General features: G+C 57.5%; 2 protein-coding genes across 3 annotated transcripts in view; both read left to right on the top strand.

The window, feature by feature from the left end:
- CAMKV (CaM kinase like vesicle associated) overlaps positions 1–11,856 on the top strand; it is a 38,688-nt gene extending 26,832 nt beyond the window's left edge. The window contains exons 3-11 of the mRNA XM_075005079.1: positions 1,955–2,086; positions 2,452–2,526; positions 3,372–3,510; positions 3,903–4,023; positions 5,337–5,412; positions 6,057–6,193; positions 7,572–7,650; positions 7,854–7,941; positions 8,986–11,856. Of these exons, the coding sequence (XP_074861180.1) occupies positions 1,955–2,086; positions 2,452–2,526; positions 3,372–3,510; positions 3,903–4,023; positions 5,337–5,412; positions 6,057–6,193; positions 7,572–7,650; positions 7,854–7,941; positions 8,986–9,213 (1,075 nt within the window). The 3' untranslated portion in view covers positions 9,214–11,856. The remainder of the gene's footprint in view (positions 1–1,954; positions 2,087–2,451; positions 2,527–3,371; positions 3,511–3,902; positions 4,024–5,336; positions 5,413–6,056; positions 6,194–7,571; positions 7,651–7,853; positions 7,942–8,985) is intronic.
- A 3,230-nt stretch (positions 11,857–15,086) lies between these two features.
- TRAIP (TRAF interacting protein) overlaps positions 15,087–25,845 on the top strand; it is a 35,186-nt gene continuing 24,427 nt past the window's right edge. The window contains exons 1-5 of one of the 2 annotated variants that reach the window (XM_075005077.1): positions 15,087–15,116; positions 15,483–15,643; positions 18,206–18,263; positions 19,670–19,753; positions 25,653–25,692. In XM_075005077.1, coding sequence (XP_074861178.1) covers positions 15,546–15,643; positions 18,206–18,263; positions 19,670–19,753; positions 25,653–25,692 — 280 coding nt within the window. In that variant the 5' untranslated portion in view covers positions 15,087–15,116; positions 15,483–15,545. The other variant, XM_075005078.1, reaches the window with a different exon arrangement.

Below are 25,845 nucleotides of genomic sequence, written 5' to 3'. Positions count from 1 at the left end.
TGCGCCTGCTTCTCGCTTCAAACCACCATTCAGAGGCTGCCATTTGAACACAACCCACTGGACTGAGTACAGCACAACACGTACGACACAAGGTTGTTAACTACTGAGAGAGATCCTTCAGGTGAGCACCCAATGGGGCAAGAGAGTCAGAAACAATTCCAAGGGAGAGAAGGACAAGGCAGCCACTGATGCCCGACGCAGCAAACTGTCAGATGCAGGCAACGTTTTTCACCACAGGCCCAGCAGCCTGACTGACCAAACTCAGGACAGGACCCTGCCCCAGAATCCAACACCTACTTCCTTTGTCACGGCAGGTGCAAGGGAAGCAAAGGGCAGGAAAAGGGGCAGTGGGGATCGTGGGGTGTTTGTCCTCCCTTTTTAATAGTTTTAGTCCCCCTCTGTAAAAACACTGTCAGCTGAGAACCAGTCGCTGAAGAGTCGGTGTGGAAGGATGTTCCCTGCTGGTTTCTGCACCTGTTGGAACTTATTCATCTCCCTTCTTGCGCAATGGCTCTGTTTACTGGTTCAGTGCGAATCAGGCAGAGCACATATTCCTTCAGGAAGGGCAGGCCTGTTTGTTGACTTCTGCTGGGCAGGAGTGTGAGGGTTGGAACCTGTGTTAACACCACTATGTGGTGGACTATATTACAATTTCTCATATTGTGTCATTGCGCATTGTACCAGGACAATGCTACCCCACAAACTGCAAGCTTTCAAAGGATACCTTCAAAGGCTTCCCTGGTACACAGAGGAAAGCGTGTGAATGCACTGGTGTGTCCTGTCCTGCAGGTTCAATGGGCTAGCCTGGGGTTCCTGGCATCCTGCAGCTTGGTGATGCAGGCTAGATTGGGGATTCATCGCTGGCAAGGCCATAGAGCTGGAGGCAGGGCTTGCATTAGTCGGTGGCAGTGCCTGTTCAGGTAGCTCCTGCTGCCGGCTTTGGGCCCCTGTTTAGCTATGGTGCCCAGCCATGGAGAGGTGCTAGCTGGCTGGAACCCGCTTTTGCAGCTCTGCTTTGCTGGCTCTGGGGACGGGTGACGTATCCGGCGGTGCCGTGGGATGCACCAAGCGGAGCAGGGGAGCTCTGACTTGCTGGGGCCAGTGGATCCCTTTTGGCGCTAAGGCTGGACTGAGCCCTGGCGGGAGGGAAGCTGGAATAGTCCATCCTGGGTGTAGCAGTGGGTGTGCTGCAGAGGAGTGCTTGGCAGAGCCCTTTCCAAGCAGGGGAGAGGAGTTAACGGCACCAGGCTCCCTGGCCGGCTGCTGTGGGTGCTGGGGAGACAGCACTTCCCATGTAGCCAGGAGCTTTCCTGCCCAGCGGAGGCTGCCAAAGGCTTGGAGAGGCAGGACACAGGCCCAGAGCTCCTTCCCCGTAAGAGAGGCACTGGCCTGTGCGAGCCTGGTCCCTGGGGGGGCCACCCCCACAAGCTTTCCCACCCACGTGCAGGCCGAGGTTGGTGCACAGCACAGCTGTGGGCTGGTGTGTCGCCCCGGTCGGGTGCCCTTAGCAAACGCCGTGTGGTGGTGAGGGATTTGGAGTATGGGGGGGCTGGGGGGTAGGGATGGGGAGCTCAGGCTGCAGCAGGAGAGAGGACGCCCCCTCCCCTGGTAGCGCTGCAGGAGAGGCGCCTCTCCCCAGGCGAGGTGGGCGCCATGCTGGAGGGGGAGTGGTACGGGGAGGAGTCGCAGCCTCCCTTTCCCATGACACCAGCTCCCTTCAGTGCTGGACTGACCCTGGGGGAGGGGGCTGCTCCCACTGCGGCGGCCTTACCTCCCGCCTGCCCCGCGCTCCCCCCCGCGCCAGCGTTGGTTTGGGTGCTGCTGGCGCAGTGCTCTGACACTAGGCATGGTGCACGGCTGCAGCCTGGGCTGTGCGCTAGCAGCAGGGTCTGCCCCCCGGCACCACGGGGCAACGTGGGACAGCCCTAACGGAGCCCTGCCGCTTCGCCCCCAGGGAGGAGTTCTGTGAGATATTCCGGGCCAAGGAGAAGACGACGGGCAAACTCTACACCTGCAAGAAGTTCCTGAAGCGAGACGGGCGGAAGGTGCGGAAGGCGGCCAAGAACGAGATCATCATCCTGAAAATGTGAGTCACCGGCGCCCGGAGCGCCGCGCAGTAGCGGCCCGAGTCCCTGCTGCTGGCGCCGCAGGCGGGGCGCCGCTCGCTACGCTGGTGCTAAGCTGGCTGGGGCAGGGAAGAGGGAGCTGTGATCTTGCCCACCTGTGTGGTGCCAGGTGCTGGCCCAGCTCTGCCCACCCCGTCACACCATGGCTCAGCCTCCACTGCCCTGTGACCTGCAGGGCTCCCCCAAGCGCCTCCAGTGCCTGCCCTGCTCCAGTGGGTGCTGGGGTGGGGGGAGTCTCCACACTTTGCCCTGGGCAGGTACCCCAGGGGCATGGCACCACACTGGGCAGAGCCCGCTGACCCCGCATTCTCGCTCTGCGCCCCAGGGTGAAGCACCCCAACATCCTGCAGCTGGTGGATGTGTACATCACCCGCAAGGAGTACTTCATCTTCCTGGAGCTGTAAGTCAGAGCTGCCCCAAACCCGGCAGCTGCGAGATCAGCCCCAGCTGGCAGTGCCCCGTGCAGGGAGACCCTGGCTCTTTTTGGGCTGTAACCCCTCCACTGCAGCTGCTCATGCAGACGTCTGGGGTGGCCATGCCAGGTGCCCTCTTTCTCCTTCGGGGGCGGGGGTTTGTCTCCATACAGACATACCCAGCTCCCCACCAGGGCTTGCCCTTGCCCCATGGCTAGATGCTGTGCTCATTGCAGGTCAGTCGCTGGCACAGCCTAGAGGCAGCTGCCACTTAGCTCTGCAACTGGGCCGGCCATGCTCCACAGCTGGGCAGCCTATGGCTGGCAGCACGGGACTGGCTGAGTTCCAGGTATAGAGGGCTGGAGCCCTCAATTAACGCGGGCCTGGAGCTCTTCGTTATCCCTGGGGTGGTACAGGAGAAAGCACCTTGCTGGGAAGGTCGGGGGGTCGCTGGTGACCCACTCTGGAGGCCCATTGGTGCTCCTCACCAGATTCAGCTTCAGCCTGCCATTGGGAGCGAGCCTCTTGCATGGGAGTGGCTTGGCCAACCTCACTGAAACTCTTCACAGCAGCTGGTTGTGGGGTTCAGCCGAGCACCCGGAAATCACAGGGCTGCTCCACAGCGTTACCTGCAGCTCTAAGACCCAGGCCTCTGGGGCGCTCCCCTCCCTTGACATGCCTCCTGGGCAGATGCTGGGATGGGTGGGGAGAGTCCTGAGCCCCTGCAGCATCCGGGACGGTCCCGCTGGGGGGCTTGGGAATGAGGCCGTCCCCTCAGGGCGCATGCCCGACCCTGCTGCACTCTCAGGCCCGAGCTTTGCCCCTGCTGCAGGGCCACGGGCCGGGAGGTGTTTGACTGGATCCTGGACCAGGGTTATTACTCCGAGCGGGACACCAGCAACGTCATCCGACAGGTCCTGGAGGCCGTCGCTTACCTGCACTCGCTCAAGATTGTACACAGGAACCTCAAGGTCAGCGGGGCAGCACATCTGCTGGGTGCGCGCCCTGGGCTGGCCTGTGCCCCGCAGGGCTGGCTGCGAGGCCATCGCACCCCAACCGTGATCCCCATTCTCCCTGCTGTCCAGGGCCTCTGTGTGCCCCAGTGGGTGCCGCTGGGCCCCAGAGCATGGCTTCTCGCTGCAGAACGGCTGGTGGCTCTCTGGCCTGGTGCACTTGGCCATGTAGCTTCTCTGAGCCTGCTCCTCTGGGCAGGGCAGGACGGCGTGCTGGCCGCACTTGGTGCCCAGGCTGCATGTCAGGTCTGGTGGGCCTGGGGCGTGAACACCCCCGCAAGTGCCCATCCCTGGGCAGGTTGTGCTCTGCTCTCCTTCACACGGTCCTGCTCTTACCCTGGGGCCTGCAGCTGGAGAACCTGGTGTATTACAACCGCCTGAAGAACTCCAAGATCGTGATCAGTGACTTCCACCTGGCGAAGCTGGAGAATGGCCTCATCAAGGAGCCCTGCGGCACCCCAGAGTATCTCGGTAAGGAACCGCAAGCGGGCGGTGGGGGCATTGGGCAAGGGGCTGGCCGGGCAGCCCAGGGCACAACAATGAAACCTTTCCGCTCAGAAACCAGGAGTGAGCCACAGAGTAGGAATCTCCCCAGCGCCCGCTCCAGGGACTGGGGGAAACCCCCCTCCCAGCGCCCGCTCCAGGGACTGGGAAGCCCCCTCCGGCTCTTCCCTCCCTCCGGAGCTGCCCCCAGTGCCTGTTCCAGGGGTTCGGGCATGGTCAGAGGTTGCCCTGTGCCTGGAGCACGTGGGCCTGGCAGGCTGCTGCCTCTCGCAGTTGGTTGGGTGGAATTTCTCTGGTTAAACAGCATGAGTCACTCCAGACTCAGGGGCTTGCTCTGTCCCTGCTGATGGGCAGGACCAACCCTTGGGTAGGGCTGGAGGGACTTTAACCTCTGAGGCCCTGCAGGACTGTGGCTTGTTCTGAGCAAAGGCGTTCAGTGCCAGGCAGCTCCAGACAATCCCATGGGGAGGGGGTGCTGCCTGGGCCCGGGCAGGGGGCTGGTAAGGTTTGCAGCCCCTGGGTCGGTTCTTCACTCTCTCTCTGGTGCGTCTCTCTCCACAGTCACTGATCTGGCTGCAGGAGGGCTGGGTGGTGACGTGTCGGGGGCGTTATGCCGCGTACCGGCTCGGGGAGAGCTGGCGGGCAGGCCGGCAGGGGTAGCCTTTCTCTTGCTAGGGAGGTCACTATATAGACCAGTGTCTCTTAAACTCTGCAAGACAGCGGCCCACCAAACAGCGGCATTTCTGTGCAGAGCCCCTGTGGGAGTTTCTTCAGGAAAGGTTGTTGTCAGACCATAAAAACAAACAAACCAACAGCAACACCAAAATGACTGTGCGGAATCCGGTACCGTAGCAGTGAGGGAGTAGCGCTGTGTCCGGCTTTAATACCGGCAGCTATAGACCAGCGGCGTGTCTTCCCCGAGGCTCGCGGCTCCCCTGCGAGTTGATCATGGCACAGCAGTGTGCCGCAGAACACAGGGTGAGGAGCACTGGTGTGAGCAGAGCCGTCCAGTCTGGAAAAGCCCAGGGGATCTCTGCCCAAGGAAGGCGATGGCTGGGAGCTGAGGCAGGGGGACTGTGCTGGCCACAGAGGGGGAATGCAGGCACAGGCCGGCCTGGGTCAGTTGGCCCAGGCCAGGGGGTAAGGCCCAGAATGGCAGGAGCAGGGGAGGTGTAGCCCCAGCTGGCCAGGCCCTGCCTGCTCTTGCATTGCTCCGGGCTGGTGGGTGCGGTGCATAACGGACTGGGCGTGGGGCTCACCCGCCTGTCGGGCTCTTGCAGCTCCGGAGGTGGTGGGACGCCAGCGGTATGGCCGGCCCGTGGACTGCTGGGCGATCGGCGTCATCATGTACATCTTGTACGTACGGTGGGGAAGCAGCCGAGGCTGGGCTGGGCTCTGGGCTGGGCTGCGGGGTTGGTAGCTGGAGAGCTGAGGGTCGGGTGGAGCCCAAGTCTGATACTGGGGGGCAGAGACGGGGCTGGAGAGCTGAGGTGACAGCCAGGAAACTGGCTGAGGCAGTGAGCCAACAGCTAGGGCCAGGGCCTGGGCCCCGAGGAAGAGGGCAGAGAGCGAGGGGTCCCACGCCCTGGGGAAGGGGTTCTGAGACTGAGTGCCCGGCGCCCTGTGGCCCTTGCCCAGCCTGCCTGTGAGGGGGTGGCGCTGAGGGGAGGGAGGCTGGCGCTGGGGTGCTGGGCAGGAGTGGGGCCGGGGGGGGCTGGCGCTGGGGCTGGGGCGCTGGGCAGGAGTGGGGCCAGGGGGGCTGGCGCTGGGGCTGGGACGCTGGGCAGGAGTGGGGCCGGGGGGGGCTGGGGCTGGGGCGCTGGGCAGGAGTGGGGCCGGGGGGGGGCTGGCGCTGGGGCTGGGGCGCTGGGCAGGAGTGGGGCCGGGGGGGCTGGCGCTGGGGCTGGGACGCTGGGCAGGAGTGGGGCCGGGGGGGCTGGCGCTGGGGGAAGCGGGGCTGGGGCTGGGGCGCTGGGCCCACTGGCTATGCTCGCTGCCAGGCTGTCGGGGAACCCGCCCTTCTACGAGGAGGTGGAGGAGGACGACTACGAGAACCACGACAAGAATCTGTTCCGCAAGATCCTGGCTGGCGACTACGAGTTCGACCCTCCTTACTGGGACGACATCTCCCAGGCGGGTGAGGCCGCCCGCTGGGGCTGCCCGCGGGGGGCAGTGCTGGGCTCCTCCAGAGTCCCACTTGCAGCCAAGGAACAGAGGAGCCCCATGGCTCCAGCCCCCTCTTCCCACCTGCCCTAGAGATACTGCTCCTGTGGGGGGCATGAGAGCACCGGCCACTGCCCGTCCTGCCCTACGGGGAACCCCCCCCCATCCTGTGCCGGCCCTGCCCTATGGGGAACCCCCCCATCCTGTGCCCGTCCTGCCCTACAGGGAACCCCCCCCCCGCATCCTGTGCCGGCCCTGCCCTATGGGGAACCCCCCCCATCCTGTGCCCGTCCTGCCCTACGGGGAACCCCCCCCGCATCCTGTGCCGGCCCTGCCCTACGGGGAACCCCCCCCCATCCTGTGCCCGTCCTGCCCTACGCGGAACCCTCCCCCCATCCTGTGCCGGCCCTGCCCTACGCGGAACCCTCCCCCCATCCTGTGCCGGCCCTGCCCTACAGGGAACCCCCCCCCCGCATCCTGTGCCGGCCCTGCCCTACAGGGAACCCCCCCCCCCCGCATCCTGTGCCGGCCCTGCCCTACGCGGAACCCTCCCCCCATCCTGTGCCCGTCCTGCCCTACGGGGAACCCTCCCCCCATCCTGTGCCCGTCCTGCCCTACGGGGAACCCCCCCCCCGCATCCTGTGCCGGCCCTGCCCTACGGGGAACCCCCCCCCCCGCATCCTGTGCCGGCCCTGCCCTACGGGGAACCCCCCCCATCCTGTGCCGGCCCTGCCCTACGCGGAACCCTCCCCCCATCCTGTGCCCGTCCTGCCCTACGCGGAACCCTCCCCCCATCCTGTGCTGGCCCTGCCCTACGGGGAACCCCCCCCATCCTGTGCCGGCCCTGCCCTACGCGGAACCCCCCCCCCATCCTGTGCCGGCCCTGCCCTATGGGAACCCTCTGCCGCCAGCCCTGCTCTATGACTCCAACCCCACCCTCCCTCCAGCCCTGTTCACAGGGCTGCTGTCCCTCACCCCTCCTCAGCCAGGCCGGTGGGTGCCCAGCGGGGGCTGTCTCTGGGGGCAGGGTGGGATGGGACCTGCTCCTGGAGGGGCCCGGGCTGCCCTAGCAGGTGGGAGGGGAGAGGGAGCTGGGTCAGAAGCTCAGCCCCTGGGGAAAGCGGTGACCTGGCGGTGCAGGGACACAGTCCCCCCCCCCCACCCCCCCCCGTGCTGGAGATGGGTTGGTAACGCCCCTCCCCCACACGGGGGCTTTGGGCTCCTTCCTTCCCACCAGACCCAGCTCCTCTGGGGGGAACAGGGAGGGTCACAGCCCCCGCTCCTCATTCAGCCCCACCGTGGCCAGCCTGACTGGCTGCTGAGCCCCCTCCTCCCGCCCGCTGTCCCTGCAGCCAAGGAGCTGGTGACCCGCCTGATGGAGGTGGACCAGGACCAGAGGATTACGGCCGAAGAAGCCATCTCTCATGAGTGGTAAGGCAGCGCTGCTGGCTGCACGGGGCCTCCTGGCAGGGCAGGTCCTGGAGGGGCCAGGGCAAGCGCAGGCACAGGCTGGGGGTGGCAGGACCAGGTGGGCAGAGCACCCCGGGGTCCCCCGGCCCAAGCAGAGTGCGGGTGCCTGTGGTCGGGAGGGCAGCTGCAGGAGCCCCGGTGCTGGCATGTGCTTCCACTTCCAGGATCTCTGGCAACGCCGCCTCCGACAAGAACATCAAGGACGGCGTCTGCGCTCAGATCGAGAAGAACTTTGCCAGAGCAAAGTGGAAGGTACGTGGTGCTCGCCCCAGGTTGCCCTGCGCCCCTTGCATGGGAGCCCAGCCAACAGAGCCCTTCCCGCCCACGGGGAGCCCTGAGAGCGGAGCCGAGGACTCTGCCTCCTTCTGCACCAGCAGGGCAGTCTGGGATTGCACACACCAGCACTCGGTTCCTGGCTGAGCCCAGGTCAGGCACTGAACCTCCCGCAGGGCTCGGTCCCACTCTGCACCCCACAGGGCCGCGTGGGGGGAGGCTCTCGCAGGACAGGGCCAGAGAAGATGGGAGGGCAAAGAGAATCCCGTGACAAAGGGGGCTTTGGGGTCCTGCTCGCAGGCAGCGCTAGGAAACCAGCCTGTCACCAGGCAATGCATTGGATGCTGCCTCAGTTTCCCTTGGGTTTTAGTCTGTCACTGATTCCAGCACCAGCCCATCTCTGGTGACCAAGCCCTGAAGGGCAGACTGGTAAACAGACTATTGTCCCCTTAAGGGAAGGGGCACTGCACCCCTCACCCCACCGTGCAGCAGCCGGGGGCAAAGCCGCATGCACCCCGGCTGTCCTTAGGATCATCTGCCAGCCTCGCTGCAGCTGTTAATGGGCCTGGTCAGAGCCCCGCTGCTGCGGAGCTGGGCAGGTGCACATAGCCCCCAGGCAGAGGCGCTACGAGGCCACCAGCTGCTGGCGTGACTGCAGCGTCGCCACACTGCGCATTTTCTCGGGGGCCTGGTCTGCACTTCACTTCAAACGTAGCTCGACCCCAGTGCAGCGCTCAGGGGTGAAATATTCACCCCCAGGTCGCAGCTAAGCCGCCCTGACCCCAGTGTGGCCCGTTGGGCGGGTCTGGTTCCCACAGCCTGGGGAGGAAACCCTGCCGGCGCCGGAGCTAGCGGCCGTGCTGGGGAGCTCTCGTCTGCAGACTATCCCCCACCCCCTGGCTGCTCGTACAGCCCGGCCCCGGCGCCTGCACCAGCCCCTGTGTGAGGAGTGGGGAGGCGGGAGCCAGTCAGTGATGGCAGTGGGTCGCCCTGTGACCGACGGGATCCCTCCCCTCCCTGCAGAAAGCCGTGCGTGTCACCACGCTCATGAAGCGGCTCCGTGCGCCTGAGCAGGCACAGCCCGCCCCACCAGCGGCCGTCACGCCGGACAGTGCCGCCTCGCCTGCCCCCGCGGCTGCCCCCACGCCGGCCAGCACTGCCCCGGTGCAGGCAGTCCCAGCCACCTGTAACGGAGAAGAAGCCACGGCCCCCAGCGCCACCCCCGAGGCCAGGACGGAGGAGACCGGCTGAGCAGGAGGGATGGGGGGGCAGCGCTGGGTGTCTCGCTGTACATAGTCACTGGCATGGTATCCCTGGCTCCCCGTCTGTGCCTGCCCCTGCCTCTGTCCGCCCCCAGCTGGGCCATGCAGCGAGCCTGTTTTCGAGGTTCCAGAGCCTGGAGCGAGCCCAGGTGGCCAGACAGAGGCCAAAGCAGAGCCCTTGCATGGAGTTTTCTCTCTCTCCCTTGGCTTTTCTTTTCTCCACCTCCTCGGTGGCCTTGTTGGTTTCCTCTCCTCCCGGAGGCTGCTCTCTGTGTCTGCCCATGCACTCAGCCACTGGATCCTCGCCGCAGGGCTGGGCCAGGGGAAGCTGGCACCTCAGGGTCAAACACAGCCACCCTCCTGAGCTTCAGACCCAGGCGGGGGCCAGGGCACAGGTCGACTTGTGTGTCCACACCCCGCACTTGTGTGTGTCTCTGTACAGCTGCATGGATGTGTGGTGTCCATTGCTGTGTCTGTGTCTCCGTAGGTGGGGCGTTTGTGTGGGCGGCCATATGAATTAGTGCCAGGCAGGGTGGGCGTGTACGTGGCCGTACATGTACCACGCACACAAGTGTATGCACGTTGGGGGCAGGCTCCTGGGAGTGGGCACAGAGGGGACCCTCCCTGCTCTCGGAAGAATTTGAGCTGCAGCTGAGCTGGCTGTAGGAGGGCTCGAGGCCTTGGGCAGGGAGGCCGCCCTTAGATCCCATACCGTGCCATGACTGGCACCAGGCTCCTGTTGAGCTTGGGGTGCTGTGCTGAGCCGGTGGCTGGGTATCCCTCCTCCCTGCTGGGATGGTGGCATCTCCTGGCTGCAGCCCTGGGTGAGGGAGAGGCCTGAGCACCGGGCAGAGGGGGCAGCACCATCTGGCCTGGCCATTGGCCCCTGGGGCTAGGAGAGGCTGGATTGGCATGGGGGCCCCACCAGCCCTGCACTCTGCTCACCTGCTTTAGGGCTTGACCCTGGGCAGCCAGACTCCACTCCTGCAGAGCAGCACCCGCAGGCCAGGTGAGACAGGGCAGTGGGGAGCCACCAGCATTGGTGTGCTGTGGCCCCTGCTGAAGCCCCCCAGGGAGGAAGACAGGCTGCTGGGAAAGGCTTGAGGGCAGCCGAATGCTCCCCCCAAGCCCTTGCCAGGGCGGTGGGGCCGGGACCTAGCCCTCCTCCGAGCATGTGCTGTGCCAAGGCAAGGCGGGAGCCCTAGGTCGGTCTGCGGGAGGAGGACGGGGCTGGGGGCAGGCCCCCCATCCATCTGCCTGAGCCCCACTGCCTCCTCTGGCCCCCTTTGGCCCTAGCTCTGCCACTAGCAGTGCACCCAGGGTGAGGGTGAGCCCTGATCCGCTGCTGGAACAGAGGGGAGGTTCACTGTCTGCTCAGTGAGCTGCTTCTACCCGCCCGTCTTTTCCCCACTGCCCTGAGCTCCCTTGCACAGCCTTGCAGCCAGGCCTGCCCCCTCCCTGGCCTCCTGCCCTTTGCACCACCTCTCCCTCTCCTGGGGCGCCCACCCCAAGGACTGGCCTGGGGCTGCACGGGAACACACGGTCCGCCCCGGGCTCCAGCCCCACGATAGTGCCCCACCCGTGGAGCCAGTCCTGCCAAAGAGCCATGCTGGGCTGTGTGGGGATATGGCCCTGGAAGGGGGTAGGTTTTAGCGGCGGCTGCGCAGAGTCCAGGGTCCTGCTCTAGTGCCAGAGGTTTTCTGCGTTCCCTGGGGCATTTCCACTGACAAAATCCATCCGCCCCTCCCAAGTGTCTTACCGCCTTGCTGTTCTAGAGCACTCTGCACTGGTGGCGGTTCTAGAACAGCCTTGAGGAGGAGCCAGCGCTCCTGGAAGCTCTAGGGCGTCTCAGGCATCCAGCTCATGAAGGTCTGGTCCTAGATCCCACCACATGCTTGCCAATAAGTGATCTAGATCACCACCACCCTGGTGAGGTTCCAGAGTAGCCAAGGAGGAAGCTCTTTGGGGCTCCAGAAACATTGCATGGCGGTGGCCTGGACAAGTTAGAGCTGGGATCCAGAACTGCCCCTCACCCTGCTCCAGTTCAGGGTGCAGCCTGTTGCAGGGCTGTAGCACATCTGCCCCTGCGAGGTGGTGAGAGGGGTCTGGGTGCACCTGACCAGACCCTCTCCATGGTCACGCTAAAAGGGGCCTATGCCTAGATCTGGGCAGGCACTTGCCCGCCTGTGTCTAGGGGCAATGTGCTTACAGCCATCTGCCCTTTGGAGGGCAGTGCAGAGCGGTCCAGCTGAGAGCCCTGTGCCCCCCTGCACCTGCCAGAGCTGGGCATCTCCATTACCCTCCGGGGCGGGCCTGGCCTGGCCTGGCCTGCCAGCTCCCTGGGCTTCCTGGCCCCAAACGGGGAGGAAACCCAAGTCCAGCTGTGAAGGACCTGGGGGGCTGACTCGCCACCAGTGGGGCCTTTGGCACAACTGCCTGCCCCTGGGCCCTCCCAGCCCGCGGCTTTCGGGGCTGCGGTCTGGCTTCACTGTCCCCTCTCCTTGACCCGCGGCTGCATGTTTGTAGGGTTGAGTTCCGTCTGTGAAACTTCTATTGCCGCCACGACCGCCCGGAAGCTCCTGTGTGATCGATCGCTGCACTGTACCACTGGCAAATAAAGACCTGAGGACAAACCGAGATCGCATCACCGTACCTGCTCTGTCTCTTTGTCTGCCCTGCTGCTCTTCCAGGGGCCGGTTCCCCCATCGGGCTGGTGCCAGGGGCAGATCGCCCCGCTGCTGGCTGTGTGTGCTGCTCGGCCTCTAAGCAGAGCTGGGGCAAGGCTGGGGGGGATGCAGATGCTCTGGGGGCTGGAAGGAACAAGGGTGGGATAGGGAGAGGTGCAGCTAAGGGGAGGTTAATCCCGGAGTCCTGGAGAGCCCTTTTCTGCTGCAATCCAGCCCATCTGTTCTCTGCTGCCTTATTGTCACGGCCCTAAACTTGTGTGGCTTGGAGCATGGCCTCCCGCACATGGTGGGAGCAAGCTTTTCCGTGCCGGTGTCTCTGGCATGGCAGCACCTGCCTGGATGCTCCTCCCCTAGCCCTGGCTCAGGGCCTGGCCTTGGTGAGGGGACCCCCCCCACCCCGGCAATCGCCCCGGCACACTCTGGAGGTGGGGAGGTGCTCACTCCTCCAGCCATCGCCGCTCCTGTGCAGTGGGGCCCACGGTCCCTGTGGGGGGGGGGCAAGGAGATGGGATCAGCTCATTGTGATCCAATGATCCGCCCCTCCCAAGCATCCCTGCGAGATAATTCCCAGGATCCTTTGCTCTGGTCCCCACAATGCTTCAGCGGGAGGGCGGTGGGAAGCAGGATGGTTTGCAAGGTCTCCTGATGTTTGAGGAGACAAAGCCCCCCCCCACCCCACCTGTAAGGCCTGAGACAGCACGGTGCACCAGGAGCCCGCGGTGGGCAGAGCCGGGAGGCGCTCGGGTGGTGGTGGAAGACTTGAGAAGCTGCAGCTGACGTCCCATTGATGGACAGAGTGATCTCTGCAAGGGGCAGGGTGGCAGGGACCAATCCAGCCCTGCCTTTGGGAGCATGCTGAGTCTGCAGAGGCCAAGCAGCGGCGTTGACCCATGGCCACAACTCTCCTACTCTTCTGATGCATGGGGAGTTCAGGAGACCTCCCCTGGGCCTGCTGGTATTGCCATTCCTGGATTGTGTCTGTGCATGTACCCATTTACACGGTGCTCTGTGGAGGAGAAGGCACACCCTGGCAGCAGGGGTGCTGCCTGGCTGCCAGGTTAGGTAAGTGCCTATTCACAGTCTCCTCTCCCTGAGCCAGGGCTGGGCCCTGCCTAGCAAAGCAGTGCTGGGTATGCATGGAAGCCAGATAAATGACCTGGGAGAAAACCCTGGCGCTAGCTCGCAGGGGAGTTCCAAGCCCCGCTGCCTGAACATGGTGCTCTTAGGTCCTGAAATGGCCTCACTTAGAGACACAATGTTCAAGTCCTCACTGTCTGTGCCCTGTCTAGATCCCCCAGCTCTGTACGTGTGAAGGTGGATATAAAGGGGGCTGTGCTGGCCAACAATCAGCTTCCCCAATCCCCCTCCTCTGCCCCAGGCATGAGGTGTCATGGAAGGGCCTTGGTATTCTGTCCTCCCTGTCTCAGGGGTTTATAGACGTGTGGTTAGCGTGGCTGCACACCAGGGTTGGCTGAGGTGATTCCTGCATATGCCGCTCACCATGCTCACGTCCCAGCCCTGGGCTGAGGGTAGCTAGTCGCTCCTGCAAAAATGTTAAGCAACTCCACCCTTAACTCTGAAACTTTGTAATGACACCGCAGGGGACTGCTGTACCAGCCCCTTGCAGGCACCTGGGCAGCCTGCTCTGCACCAAGTCACACTGGAAGAGTCTCTTCCCAGCCAGAAAGGCCATAAGCTTGATGAACTATGATAGACATGCCCCATGACTGCTGGGGAGGCTAGGGAAGTGGCAGGAAAGCACAGCAGCCCATCATGCTTCAGTTCAGCTCCCGAGGCTACCGAGGACCACACTTGTATCCTCACCGGGCTCCAGACATGTGATGCGTTGTTTTTTAGCATGCAGCTCTAACAGCTTCCCCGGCACTCTGCCCACCAGTGCACACACCCTGCTCCCCCCACAAATGGTTTCTCTGTTTCACTCCACGGCAGCTCACTCCAAAGCCCCCTGCCACAGCAAGGGCGGCTAAGGCGGTCTGTGCTGCGGGGATGACTTAGGTAATAAAGCAGCTCTCAAGCTGCGATTCTGCTTGCTGCTCCGCTGGGCAGGATGAGCAGCCTCAGCCTCCCAGGCCCTTGCACGTCGTGTTCGCTCTGCTTTGTGCTCTGCAAGCAAGGGAAGGCAGAATAGTGCACTGAGCAGTTCCCCCCGCGCCCCCAATGCCCCAGCCTGCCATTGCTCCCTGGGCAACCCATGGGTTCCGGCTCCAACCTCTTTCTTGGCGGTGCTGTGCTTAGGCCTCTGTTTAGCCCCAGTCTTGCAATCAGCTTCTCTCCCACAGGCTGATGTGCCAGCGACCTGGGTGCCATGCTAGGCCATCCAACTGCAGCGCGGACGCTCCGGCTGGAAGGACGGTCAGCGAATTAGGGCCTGCCCACTGAGGGGGATGGTTCAGTAATGGTGCATCACTACAAATAGGCCGTGTGTCGGGGAGGCGGGAGATGTAGGTGAGTAAGGCTCAGCTGGGGCTTCGGGTCTCCACAAAGCCGGGGCATCTGTGTCAGCACACGCTTAGACGGCCCTGCTGTAACAACTGGCAGAGGCACAGTCGGAGTCGGTAACCAAATCGCCACCCTTCGGTTTCAGAAGTAACACTTCCCCGAGGGTGGTGCAGCAGCTGGCACCCCCCCAGCGCTGCTGGTGGGATTTCTGCAGCCCAGGTGCACTGGCAGGGTCAAGGACGCTCTCACCTGGGCCAGGCTTTCCGCACACGCTGCTGGGCTGGAAACAAGAGTTGTTTAGTGGAAGGTGAGCCTCTGCATGGAGGTCCCTTGCAGGAGGGAACCCAGGGGCTACATCCCACCCGAGCCACCCCAGGGTCTGCAGGTCCGTCCCACCCGCCTGCCCAGCCCCATGAGCCTGAGGGTCCGGCCCTACCCACGTGTCCTGTCTGCAAGCTCCACCCCACCCCATATGCCCCGCCCATGAGCCTGCGAGCCCCGCCGCCCGCGTGTAGTGCGCCAGGTCCAGCTCGGACGGCGCTAGGACCCCGGGCGAGGCGGGGCTCACCCCCCCCTTAGCCCCGCCCACAGCGCTGTCTGGGCCCTGCCGGGGAAGGAACTCGAGGAACCGGCCCCGCCCTCTTCGCCTTGTAGCGCGGCCGCTCCGCTCCGCTCCCGCGCCTTTCGTGCGCGTCACTTCCGGTCCAGGCCGGAAGCGGCCTCAGAAGGAACGAAATTTGAACCGGTAACGTGGTGCGAATCGGGCTGAGCTCCCCGCCACCCCCCGGGCCCGGGCCTGGGCCTGGACCGGCCCCCACCGGCCCCGGGCCCCGCCCCGCCCCGCCCCGCCCCTCCAGGCTGGCGGCGCTGCGCTCCGGTGCGCGGCGGGGCCGGGGCCGGGGCCGGGGCCGGGCCTAGTGACCGGGGCGTTTGAGAAGGGCCCCGCCGGCCCCGCCCCCTCCGCCCCACTCGCCGCGCGCCCCGCTGTGGCCCCGGCCCGGCCCGGCCCGGCCCGCGGCTGGTGCAGGGCCGCCCCGGAGGCCCGCGCGTGGGAAGAGCCGAGCGTGTCGCAGCCCTGCTGAGGCCGCTGTGCTCGTCTCCTCCCGCGCAGGCCCGGCCGAGAGGCGCTTTCCGCTCGTGTCGGGGCCGCCGCCTGCGCGCCGGGGCCTCGGGGATGCCCATCTGCGCCCACTGCACCATCTGCTCGGACTTCTTTGACAGTCACAGGGATGTGGCGGCGATTCACTGCGGGCACGTCTTCCACCAGCAGTGGTGAGTGGGCGCGCACCGCAGGGCGGGCGTCTCCGTCCGCTGCTGAGTCCGGGCGTCTCAAGGTGCTGCCGGTGTCCCTGGGGACCGGAGGGACGCGCGTGGCCGATGCTGTGCGCTTGCAACGTTTCGGCTCTTAGTGCCGAGTCACTCACTTGTCTTTCTGCATTTCAGTTCCTGAACTTTTCAGTCTCCTTCTCCAGTCCTGCTGTTTGCACGTGTCATAGTTGAGCCATACAAGGATGAAGAAAAGCATTAAAACTATATGCCTGTCTGATCCTCCTTGGTCTCTTGAAGGGATAGGTGGAGAGACTGTTGGTTGGCCATCATTATTGTGCAAGCTTCTAAAAGGTTTTGGCTTTTCCTGGTCGGGAGAGATGCAGAACTAAAATAACAGGAGGTCTTGTTGGTTTGCACTGATCTGTGTTTTGGGGCACTGGAATTGCAGGAGGGCTGCAGGTCAGCATTGAAGCACCTTTAACAGATTTGTGGTGGAGCTGAGAACTTCAGTGGGAAAGAGCAACGAAAGGTCCTGTGGCACCTTGTAGACTAACAGAAAAGTTTTGAGCGTGAGCTTTCGTGAGCACAGACTCACTTCGTCAGATGCACAAAAGCTCATGCTCAAAACTTTTCTGTTAGTCTACAAGGTGCCACAGGACCCTTCGTTGCTGTTACAGATCCAGACTAACACAGCTACCCCTCCAATACCTGACACCATGCTCAGTAGGAAATGGGGGTGCAGGTCTGCCCATGCAAGCCATAACTGAGGAGTGTGGGAAACCTTGTACAGGTCTTGACTGGCTAGCGCTGATTGGAACTAGGCTGTTTGCATGTCTTGTACTCAAAGGTAGTAAAAAGTACTTAATTTGCCTTATTGCATGTTGTGTTTTGTGATATGATATCTTTGAAGGCTCTCCAAGTGTTTTTTTGACTATTAAAGTCCCCTGTTGCTACTGCGGTGGGTAGATATCTCACATCCCCATTTTAAAGATAACGAAATTGAGGCAAAGATGAAGTTAATGTGTCCAAGCTCACAGTAAACCAGAATCACACACAGGAATTGAAGTCCCATCCTAGTTCTGTGCTTTTGACACAGTGAGGCTGCTATGGGGTGTATCAATGCTGTGGCAATCCACTTGGGCTCGATTTTAGCAGGTCTAGTGAAGGCCCATTGAATTGACTGCCAATTGCTGTCCTGTTGACTGAGTGCAGCGTGGACCCTGCAGTAAGCGGAGCTAAGCTGCATTGATTTGAATTGCACTACTAACGTAACTCAGATTGCGTAGCTTAGATCAACCTGTCTCTGTAGCATAGACCAGCCCTAAAGGAAAAGGGGAGCAGGTCCAACAATATACAGATGTAATAGAAGACTCAGCCTAGGCAGTATCTTGACAACTCATTTTTACACAGAACTGGGGAAATGCCCAATACATTATGTACAGGGTGTCTGCTACAGGCCCTTCCCTTTGAGCCATGTGTTAAGAGCTTTTTTCACGGTGGCCCAAACTAAGATTCTGTATCGGGGCCTAATGCCCCTTGTTGGCTGTTATCAATCTTCTTGGAAAGTCATCTTCTTTCTGAGGCTTTTCTTGTCTGCCAACAAATAACTCTTAACGGAATAGCGTCTTTCCTCTTAGGAGCTTCCTGCCCTTGTAGGAAACACCTCTGCTGTTCAAGTCTTCCTTGTCTGAGTACTTCTTTCCACCTTGTGAGGATTTTGTTTTGTCTGCTTCTATTGTCTTCCACCCTCTCCCTCCCCCAAACGTGCGTGTCATCATGACTCTCCTTTGGGCTAAGGGTGTGGGGCTTCTTAGGCTTCCTCTGGAGGCCACATGTTGAATTTTCACAGTGAAAGGGGGCTGCCACTTGCAGGGCTCTTGAACTCAGATGTGGTGCTGCTCTCTGCCCTTTCTTGCTTGTCCCTTCCCCATCTGTGGCCTTGGTTTCCTTGCCCTCTCCATGCAAGATGAGCCCATTGAGTTGTTCGTACACGAGGTGCTTGTCCAGGTGCAGGAGCAGCATCAGACTAAAGATAAAAGAGTCCTAATCACTTCCATGCTTTCCTCCTCATTTCTGTGTATTGAGATCAACTGAATGTGTTGGGGGGGGTGGTACATGTGTGACAGGGTGCACACATCCACACCAAAATGAATACCCTGGAGGTAGTCACTGACTTTAATGAAAGGAACATCTGGAGTTCACTTTGCTCAATCATGGTTGTGGTGTAAGGGGAATACTGCCATTTGGATCCAACTGGCTAACCTAAGTGTTTTGCTGCCAATAAACACACCATTCGTAAGGTGCTCTGATTCAAAACCCAGTTCGTAGCATGAGACTGGACATCCTTTTGCACATGCTGTTCTCCTGCAGAGCTTCAAGCATGTCCCAAATACCATCCATTTGATACCTATCTGTTTTGATATGTTCTTATGTAGATTAAATTTCCTCCTCTGGCTCGTCCTAGGTAATCAGTGTAGCCTGTGCTTGGAAACCTTTACAATAGATGATCTTGAATTGTAGCAATTCACTGTGGGTTGTTTTGTTTTGTTTTTTTCTCTCCCTCAGCCTCATCCAGTGGTTTGACACTGCACCAAATCGGACTTGTCCACAGTGCAGAATCCAAGTAAGTCATGACTAAAATGCAGAACTTCTGTATCCCAGTGCTGTCCGACCAGCGCTGTCAGATCTCAGGCTCGATGGCACCGTTGTGGCCCAAAGGGGCATTGCTGTGCAAGCAGAGATTGGCTGTTGCTGCTTGGTCATTATCACGCTGTGCTGAGTGCCATGACTTACGCTCTAGCACAGAGGCTAAGGAGTGAATGGGCCATGGAAACTAAAACCCTCCCTGCTAGCTTTTCCAGGTCATACTGGGGTACGGTGGGAAGCGTGTTTTGCTATTGCCAGGCATTCAGGGCTTTTACTGCCTCAAAACTTCACTAGCCTTAAATTGTCCCTCTGGAGGAGAAAAGGAGGGAGAGCTAGTCGGTAGTCCAGGCCTGAGATTTGTATCGCAGTACTCTCTAACTTCCCCATCTGAGATCACCTAGCGAGAGACAGTCCCTGCTCTGGAGCGCTCAGCTTGGGTAGAGAGAAAAGAAAGTAGGATATAAGAAGGATTCTTTCCTGTCTGCAGACTAGAACCAAGGCACAGAGATGCAGCGACTCACTCAAGGTCACCCCTGGAGCCTGGGCAAAACTAGGAATTGAACACAGCTCTCATGAGTCCCAGTCCAGGGCAGGAACCCCAAGGCCATATTTCTTAAGCTAGTCTGGTTCTTGAGCCTCATGTTACAGTAATTATCAAGCTGGTGAGGCGTCTTGGCTTGTGCTAAGCTGTATTGTCTACACTCGGTGCTGAGTTACACGGGGGCGTCAGTTCAGTCAGCCGGCATGGAAATTTTATAGGTGCGCTTCTTTTTTTTTTCCTTTCCTTTCAAGGTCTTAGCCCTTGTTTCCTCCGTGACTTGTTGATTCCCTGTATTCTTCACCGCCTCTTACATCTCTGGGTTACCATGGTGTTCTCACGAAATAACATCTTCTGTAGCAGTAACTATGCAATTAGCTGGTGTCATGACTGCATATAATACTTAAAACACAAAGCTGTAGCGGCATGGGGGAGGTGGGGAGAGCTGTCGCGCTCAGTTGCAGTCCCCTCTGCATACAGAGAGCAGCACATATTTCTGTGTTTGGATTTGGCACTGTGTGAGCTCAGCGTCAGCTTCTGAGCCTGGTTGCCAGAGAACAAGCTGCTCTTGACTCAGAAATGCCTGAATCTTTCTGTCAAATCTCCAGGATCTTGCCTGGAATGACGACTGTAAATTTCAAGTCTGTTGCTTGGGTGACAGAGCCAAAGCAAGATCTCGCCATAGAAATGCCAGGTGTGTGAACTGACACCTGCCAGCCATCTCGCACGTGACCATCTCGTGACGGGACAGTGACTTTGTCCCAGTGTGGTGGTTTGCCTGGCCGGAAGGGCTCTCCCTGCATTTCCACATTCATGGCTTTCATCCTCTCCCATGTCTCTTCTAGGTCAGCAAAAGACACATCATCAGTAAGCTGTTCTTTGATGCTGCACTGGAGGAGCAGACATCACTGGATGCAGAAAGCCTAAAGGTATTCCAACTGAGTTCTTTTAACATCAGCTTGGAGCCAGTCTGTCCCAACAGCTTCTTTCAATCTCTGGTGGGGGTGTCTAAACAATCATGGGCTTCAAAGGTGGATATTGCTGTTCTTTCTCCTGTTTGCCTCTCTGCTCTGTCTCCCTCTCCTCACCTCTGTGCTCAGCTCTTCCTGCAGAACACCTTCACGCAGTGCTTCACAATGCCCGCTCCTCACTTTTATCTCCAAAGAGGAAACCATCTCCAGGCCTTTGCTCCTTCCCGGAAGCCCTTGCCCTGTGTTCTCGCTGCTCACGCTCCTTTTGTTCTTGAGACTGCTTGATTGTTAGCGGGGGCTGGAAGAGAGAGCTGTCCTGCCACTTGGGGTGGAGGGTGTCCCAGTTGGCAAACCCGAGAGAACCTGGGCACAGGAGGATGATCTTGTATCTATCTTGGGGAAGGGGCTGTTAAATGCACAAAGTGAGTGCACCTTTAACTGTGTTTAGGTGAGTTGCTATTTCCATGTATATGCTGTCAGCTTTTCTCTGTTTCTGGGTCTTGCACACAGCAGTGAGGGTGGAGAAATGTGTAAAGAAACAAAGGCGTGATTCACAGATGCCAAGGTCAGAAGAGAGACTTGTGATCCTCTAGTCTGACCTCCTGTATCACTGAGACCAGAGAACTGCCCCAGAATAATTCCTAGAGCAGAGCTTTGAGGAGAAACATCCCACCTGGATCTGACACTTGTCACTGATGCAGACTCCATCCCAGCCCTGGGTAGATTGTTGAAATGGTTAATTATTTTCACCATTAAAAACTGACAGCTTATTTCCAGTCAGGATCTGTCTAGCTTCAACTTGGGTCATGTTAGATGTTCCTCTGCATGACTGAAGAATATTTTGTTGCCCACACGGGTACTGATCAAACTTCTCCTCAACCTTTTCTTTGTGATGTGAAATAGTTGATCTCCCAGAGTCTACATAAGGCCTGGTTTCTAATCTTCTAATCATTTCCGTGCCTCTTCTCTGACCCCTTTCCAATTTAATCTATCTCCTTCTTGAACTGTGGACGTCCTATTGCAACAGTGCTGAATACAGAGGTAAAATAACCTCTCAGCTTCTCCTTGAGACTCCTAGATACACAAAAGAGAAGAATCACATGAGTCCTTTTGGCCACAGCATCACCCTGAGAACTCAGATTCAGCTAATTATCACCACAACCCCTGTATCCCTCACTGCTTCCCAGGATAGAATCCCTCATCCTGTCAGCATGGCCTGCAGTCTTTGTGCCTAGATGCATGTGTTTACATTTGGCTCCAGTTAAACTGGACACCCTTTACTGTGCAGTCCAGATCACTCTCTATCTGGGACCTGTCCGCTTTATTTACCATTCTTCAATTTTTGTGTTCTCTGCAAATATTTTCAATTACTGTTTTACATTTTTTTCTATGTCCCTGATAAATGTCACATGACCGTGGTCCAATCCTGCAGAACCCTACTGGAAAGACACCTGTTAAATGATGATTGCCTGTTAGGTCTCAATGTAACTAATCACTTAACTAGTTTTGAATCCATTTATCCTGTGCCAAGTTAATTTTACTTTCTAGTTTACCAAAATGTCGTGCAATGCAAAGTCAGTTGTTGTACAGAAGTTATTTCCATGAACAGCGTTACCTCTGTCAACCAAACTTAGTCTCATTTAAAAAAATCAACTTGGTTTGACAGCGTCTGTTTTCCAAGAGCTGAGGTTGATTGACTTTTAATTATACTGCCGTCCTTTAATTCCTTATCCATCTAATCCCATTTTCAGATGCTCCATTATGTTGCCTGGGAACAAAGTCAGACTGACAGCCATGTAATTGCCTGGGCCATCCCATTTACCCTTTTGGGAAGCAAGATGATAAAGCACAACAGGAGCTTTCTTCCGGTCTCCTGGAACTTCCCCCAGAGTTCCAAGACTCATTCAAAAGCAACATTATCAGTTCACTGAGCTCCTTAGCCAGCTCTTTCAATACTCTTGGATGCAAATTATCTATGCAATCTGATTTTAAAAATGTATGCCTTTTAATAGCTGCTATTTAACATCCTCCTGAGATTCTAGTACTGGGGTGGGCAAAAAGCTCCACCCCTCCCCCCAGGGGCACATCGGGTACAGAAATAGTAGGGAAGGCTGGGGTAGGCTGCTCCTCCCAAACAGCAAAGTGGCCCAGCCCCTTCCTGCTATCCAGTCACCCCATTACTCCATCCCTTGAGCGCCTACTGGGAGTTGGGCTGGCTCTCCCAGCATGGCTGTTGCAACTCTGTTCCCTCGTGGCGCTTGGGGGCCAAACTGTAGGGTCCTATGGGCCAGATGTGACCCATAGGCTGTAGTTGCCTCCTTTTATTCTAATAGAATGGAAAGAGAATTATCTAGTACGTTTAACTCTTAAATCTCAAAACCCCCACATTTGGCATTGGAGCAGGTTTAAAACCCCAACCTACTTTTGACTCTTTGAAATTGATCAAAAATCCCTACAAAGCAGTGTGGGAAATCTGCATGTTTATGCTTTCTCCCTTAATAAAACAAGCATCGGAGTAAAATTCACATGCTGGGGAAACTGCTTTGATTAGGGATGTATAGAACAAATCTCTTGATAAGTGGCACGGGAGTGGTGTTTAGCTTTGGGAAAACTCTGCCTGCAAAGAGTTAAAGCAGAATATTACAGTGGTTTGTATTCCAGCCAGTAGTTCAGCATATCTGAGTCAACTGTTTAAAAAGAATAATATCGCCTTGACCTTGGTATAATGGGATTCGTATACCCTCTTGTGTTTAAAACCAGCATGTGCAGCGATTACTATAATTAGCATCGTCATGGCAACTGCTGTGTATTTCATATGTGCGTATTGGAAAAAACTGCAAGGCTCGCTAGCAGAGGTTCCAGTGTCGTCTTCAGATCCAGCTAGCGGAGACTGAGGGCTGTAAAGCATGTGCAGAAGAGATGAAGACATCCTATAAGCCAATCTGTTTACTTATGAGTGCCCAATACATAAAACTATAGCTTGGGGCAGCTCAACTCTGCCTGTACGCTTGCAAGGGCTAGTTTGAGTGCATGCCAAGTAGACGAGGGCTGCTCTCTTTATGGGCTGGCTGGGAAAAGGCTCTCTAGAAGGCTATTTTTCTTCCCTCTCCTTCATGTTTCTTTAACACTTCTGCAGCCCTTTTGGGGTCTCGTTCTCTTTCCACCTAGCTCTCTCTTACTGCTTGGTTTGTATAGGGGAAGGTTTGTATATTTGTGCTCCTAGGTGTGGCTGTGGGGGCACTCCTTCTGCCCTGGACACTGGTGTTCGAGGTTAACTTGCCATGCCTTGGGCCCTACTCAATTCAAAGCCATGAAAGATGCGTCCCAGACTATGAAATGTGGTCTCCTCCCATGAAATCTGGTCTTCCGTATAGAGTAAAATCATACAGTACAGATTTCCGGGGGAGACAGCCTTTCTCAGACTGGGAGTCCTGACCCCAAAGGGAATTCCAAGGGAGTTCAGCAGTTATTTTAGAGAGTGGGGTGGTCGCAGTGTTGCCACTCTTACTTCTGCAGTGCCTTCAGGGCTGGGCATCTGCAGAGCAGTGGCCACTGGCTGGGTGCCCAGCTCTGAAGGTCATGTCCCACTAGCAGCTGTGCAGAAGTAAGGTGGCAATGTTGCACTGTGCCACCCTTACGTGTGCACTGCTGTTGATGGTGGCTCTACCTTCAGAGCTGGGATCCTCGTTAGCAGCCCAGGTCTGAAGGCAGCAGTGCTGGAACATGCTCTATGATAATTTTTGGAGCCCTCTCCCTCCTTGTTGGTTCAAGACCTCTACTTTAAAAACACTGAAAGTTTAGATTGAAATAATGAAATTTATAGCTTTTAAAATCCTATGACCATGAAACTGACCAAAATGGGCTGTGAATTTCATAGGGCTCTAGCCGTATACAGAACAAGAATTGCAACCGAAAGAGCAAGCTGTTATCTTCCCAGCATGAATCTTCGTTAATTAGCAAATGCAAAGCCTCTTAGTAGCTGGAGAGAACCCCAGGTCTTTGTATGCAAATCGTTAATTTGTCATGTAATGCTTAAATTGTTTGCCGTTTCTGTCAACAGGGCACAGGCCTTGGGAGCAATACCATCCCACTGAATGCTTAAGTGCAAAAGATTGATCTTTTGGAGGAATCTTCTGTGTGTAACTAATTGGTCTACATACAGACTTGTAAACTGTCACTGTTGGTGATGGAAGAGCCTTCTTGGTTTCAATGGCAGGAGCAGCCACAATGGCAGGGTTTTTTTTATCCAGTGGAAAAGCCCAACTTACCTCACTTTCCTGTTTAGCCTAAATCGTCCTAGTCTTATCCCATTGTTCTTAGGTCTTGTCTCCATGGGGAAACTGACCAGAATGGAGCCCCATGTGGATGTTCTGTTTTAGAATAAATATCTGTATTCTGGAATAATTGGGGCACTATAGAAGCACATTAATCCTAAAATAGGGTACGCATGGGACGCTTTGCTACAATAGTTAATTCTGGTTAGTTTCTAAGCTCTTAATTCTGTACAGGTGCCTCACACTAGTTAGCCTCTTTCCATCCAGGAGGCTTAAAACTTTCATGTCGGTATAAACTGTAAATCCTATGGCTTCTTCTCCCTTGCCCCTCAGCTGTCACTTACTCAAGTGTCACTCTCATCTCTCCAGCTCCTTGATCATTTTTGTGGCTGTACTCTGAATTCCTCGGTTTGTCAGTTTTCTTGCTGCCAACGAGGTGCCAGAATTGAACACGCTATCCCAGGTTCCATGTAGAGAGAGGCTGTTACCTCTGACAGGATGCCGCTGCATATGCAGCTTCTGCCTTGTGTTGTCTAGTTACATTGAGACTCCTGTCCACCTTGTTGTCTACTGTCCTTGGCAGGTCTCTCCATGTTACTGATTTTTATGCTTTTCGCCTCCATTGGGCGCATTTCAGGGTTTTTTTCCCCCTCAGGTGTATTGACTTCACTTCATTATTCTCTGCCCACCTTTCTAACCCCTTGTTGGTCCCCTGTATACCTTCTTTGTGTTTACAGCACTACCTGTTCAGTTATGTGTATGTTAAATTAACGAGCTATTGTCTCCCTTTTCCAGACTGCTGTTGAAGGTATTTAATTAGATGGGATCTTCCGCCCCCCACCCATCTGATTCCTGTGTCACTCACCGGACATCCTTCCCCGACTTGATACTGATCTGTTTTTGGTTGCCCTTTGTTTTGGGTGCTGCAAACCCACTGTCAGTTGACATATACCCCGTATCTAAGCTGGTCTGAATGAACAGTGAAATATGGTTTTGCTGTACACTTGCTCTGCCGCTCCATTGTCTCTTTAGCGGGGCGGTTTCAAATCCACCCATTGTTCTGTGTCTATAGCCCAGTTTCATAACATCTGCTGCATTCCTTTCAACCACTGTACTCTAATGCTAGTTAAAAATAATCAGCAATCTAGTTCTGTCTGGCAAGATCTTGCCTTATTGCCTTGTTTAGTTAAGATGCAATGAAAATACTTCCTCTGATGTAGTGTTTTCCCCAAGAGCCTTCCAGAGTTGTTCAACTCAGTCAGAATGACTGACACTGTGAGAAACGAGAGAGTGACAAGGCTAAGACAAACTGGGATGTTCTCCGTGGCAGTCCTGCTCTTCCCTCAAAGCATTGCCAGTCTGTAATGCTCCCCACCTGCCTTGCAGTAGTCCTTGGCAATATTGTGGGTAACAAAAGCATTCTTCATTCTTCTGTTCTGCTCAGCACATGAGTCTGTAACTTGTCAGGACAAAGCAGTTAGCACCAGAGGTTCTAGGATTCCTCTCCTCAGACGAGGTGAAGGTTATGGGGTGGTGCTGCTCCTCATGTGTGCTGTTGTTGTTCTTTTTGTGTTGTGTTTCAGAATGAACTGGACAAGGTGAAAGCACAGCTCTTCATGAAAGGTGAGTTCAGAAAGGACCCAGAAGAGCCCTCCGCCCAGCAGGAAGGGCGCAGACACAAAGGAACATGAGATTGGCAGGCTCTGGCTTTCTCGGCCACTGATTTGTTTTGTGCTGAGGCTTTTAGGTCTGTTTGGGACAGAAACATTGCAACAT

Source organism: Carettochelys insculpta, chromosome 11, assembly GCF_033958435.1.
Source record: "Carettochelys insculpta isolate YL-2023 chromosome 11, ASM3395843v1, whole genome shotgun sequence".
Taxonomy (NCBI): domain Eukaryota; kingdom Metazoa; phylum Chordata; order Testudines; family Carettochelyidae; genus Carettochelys; species Carettochelys insculpta.
The sequence above is the reverse complement of the archived record's forward strand: the minus strand, read 5'-3'. Positions and strand labels throughout refer to the sequence as shown.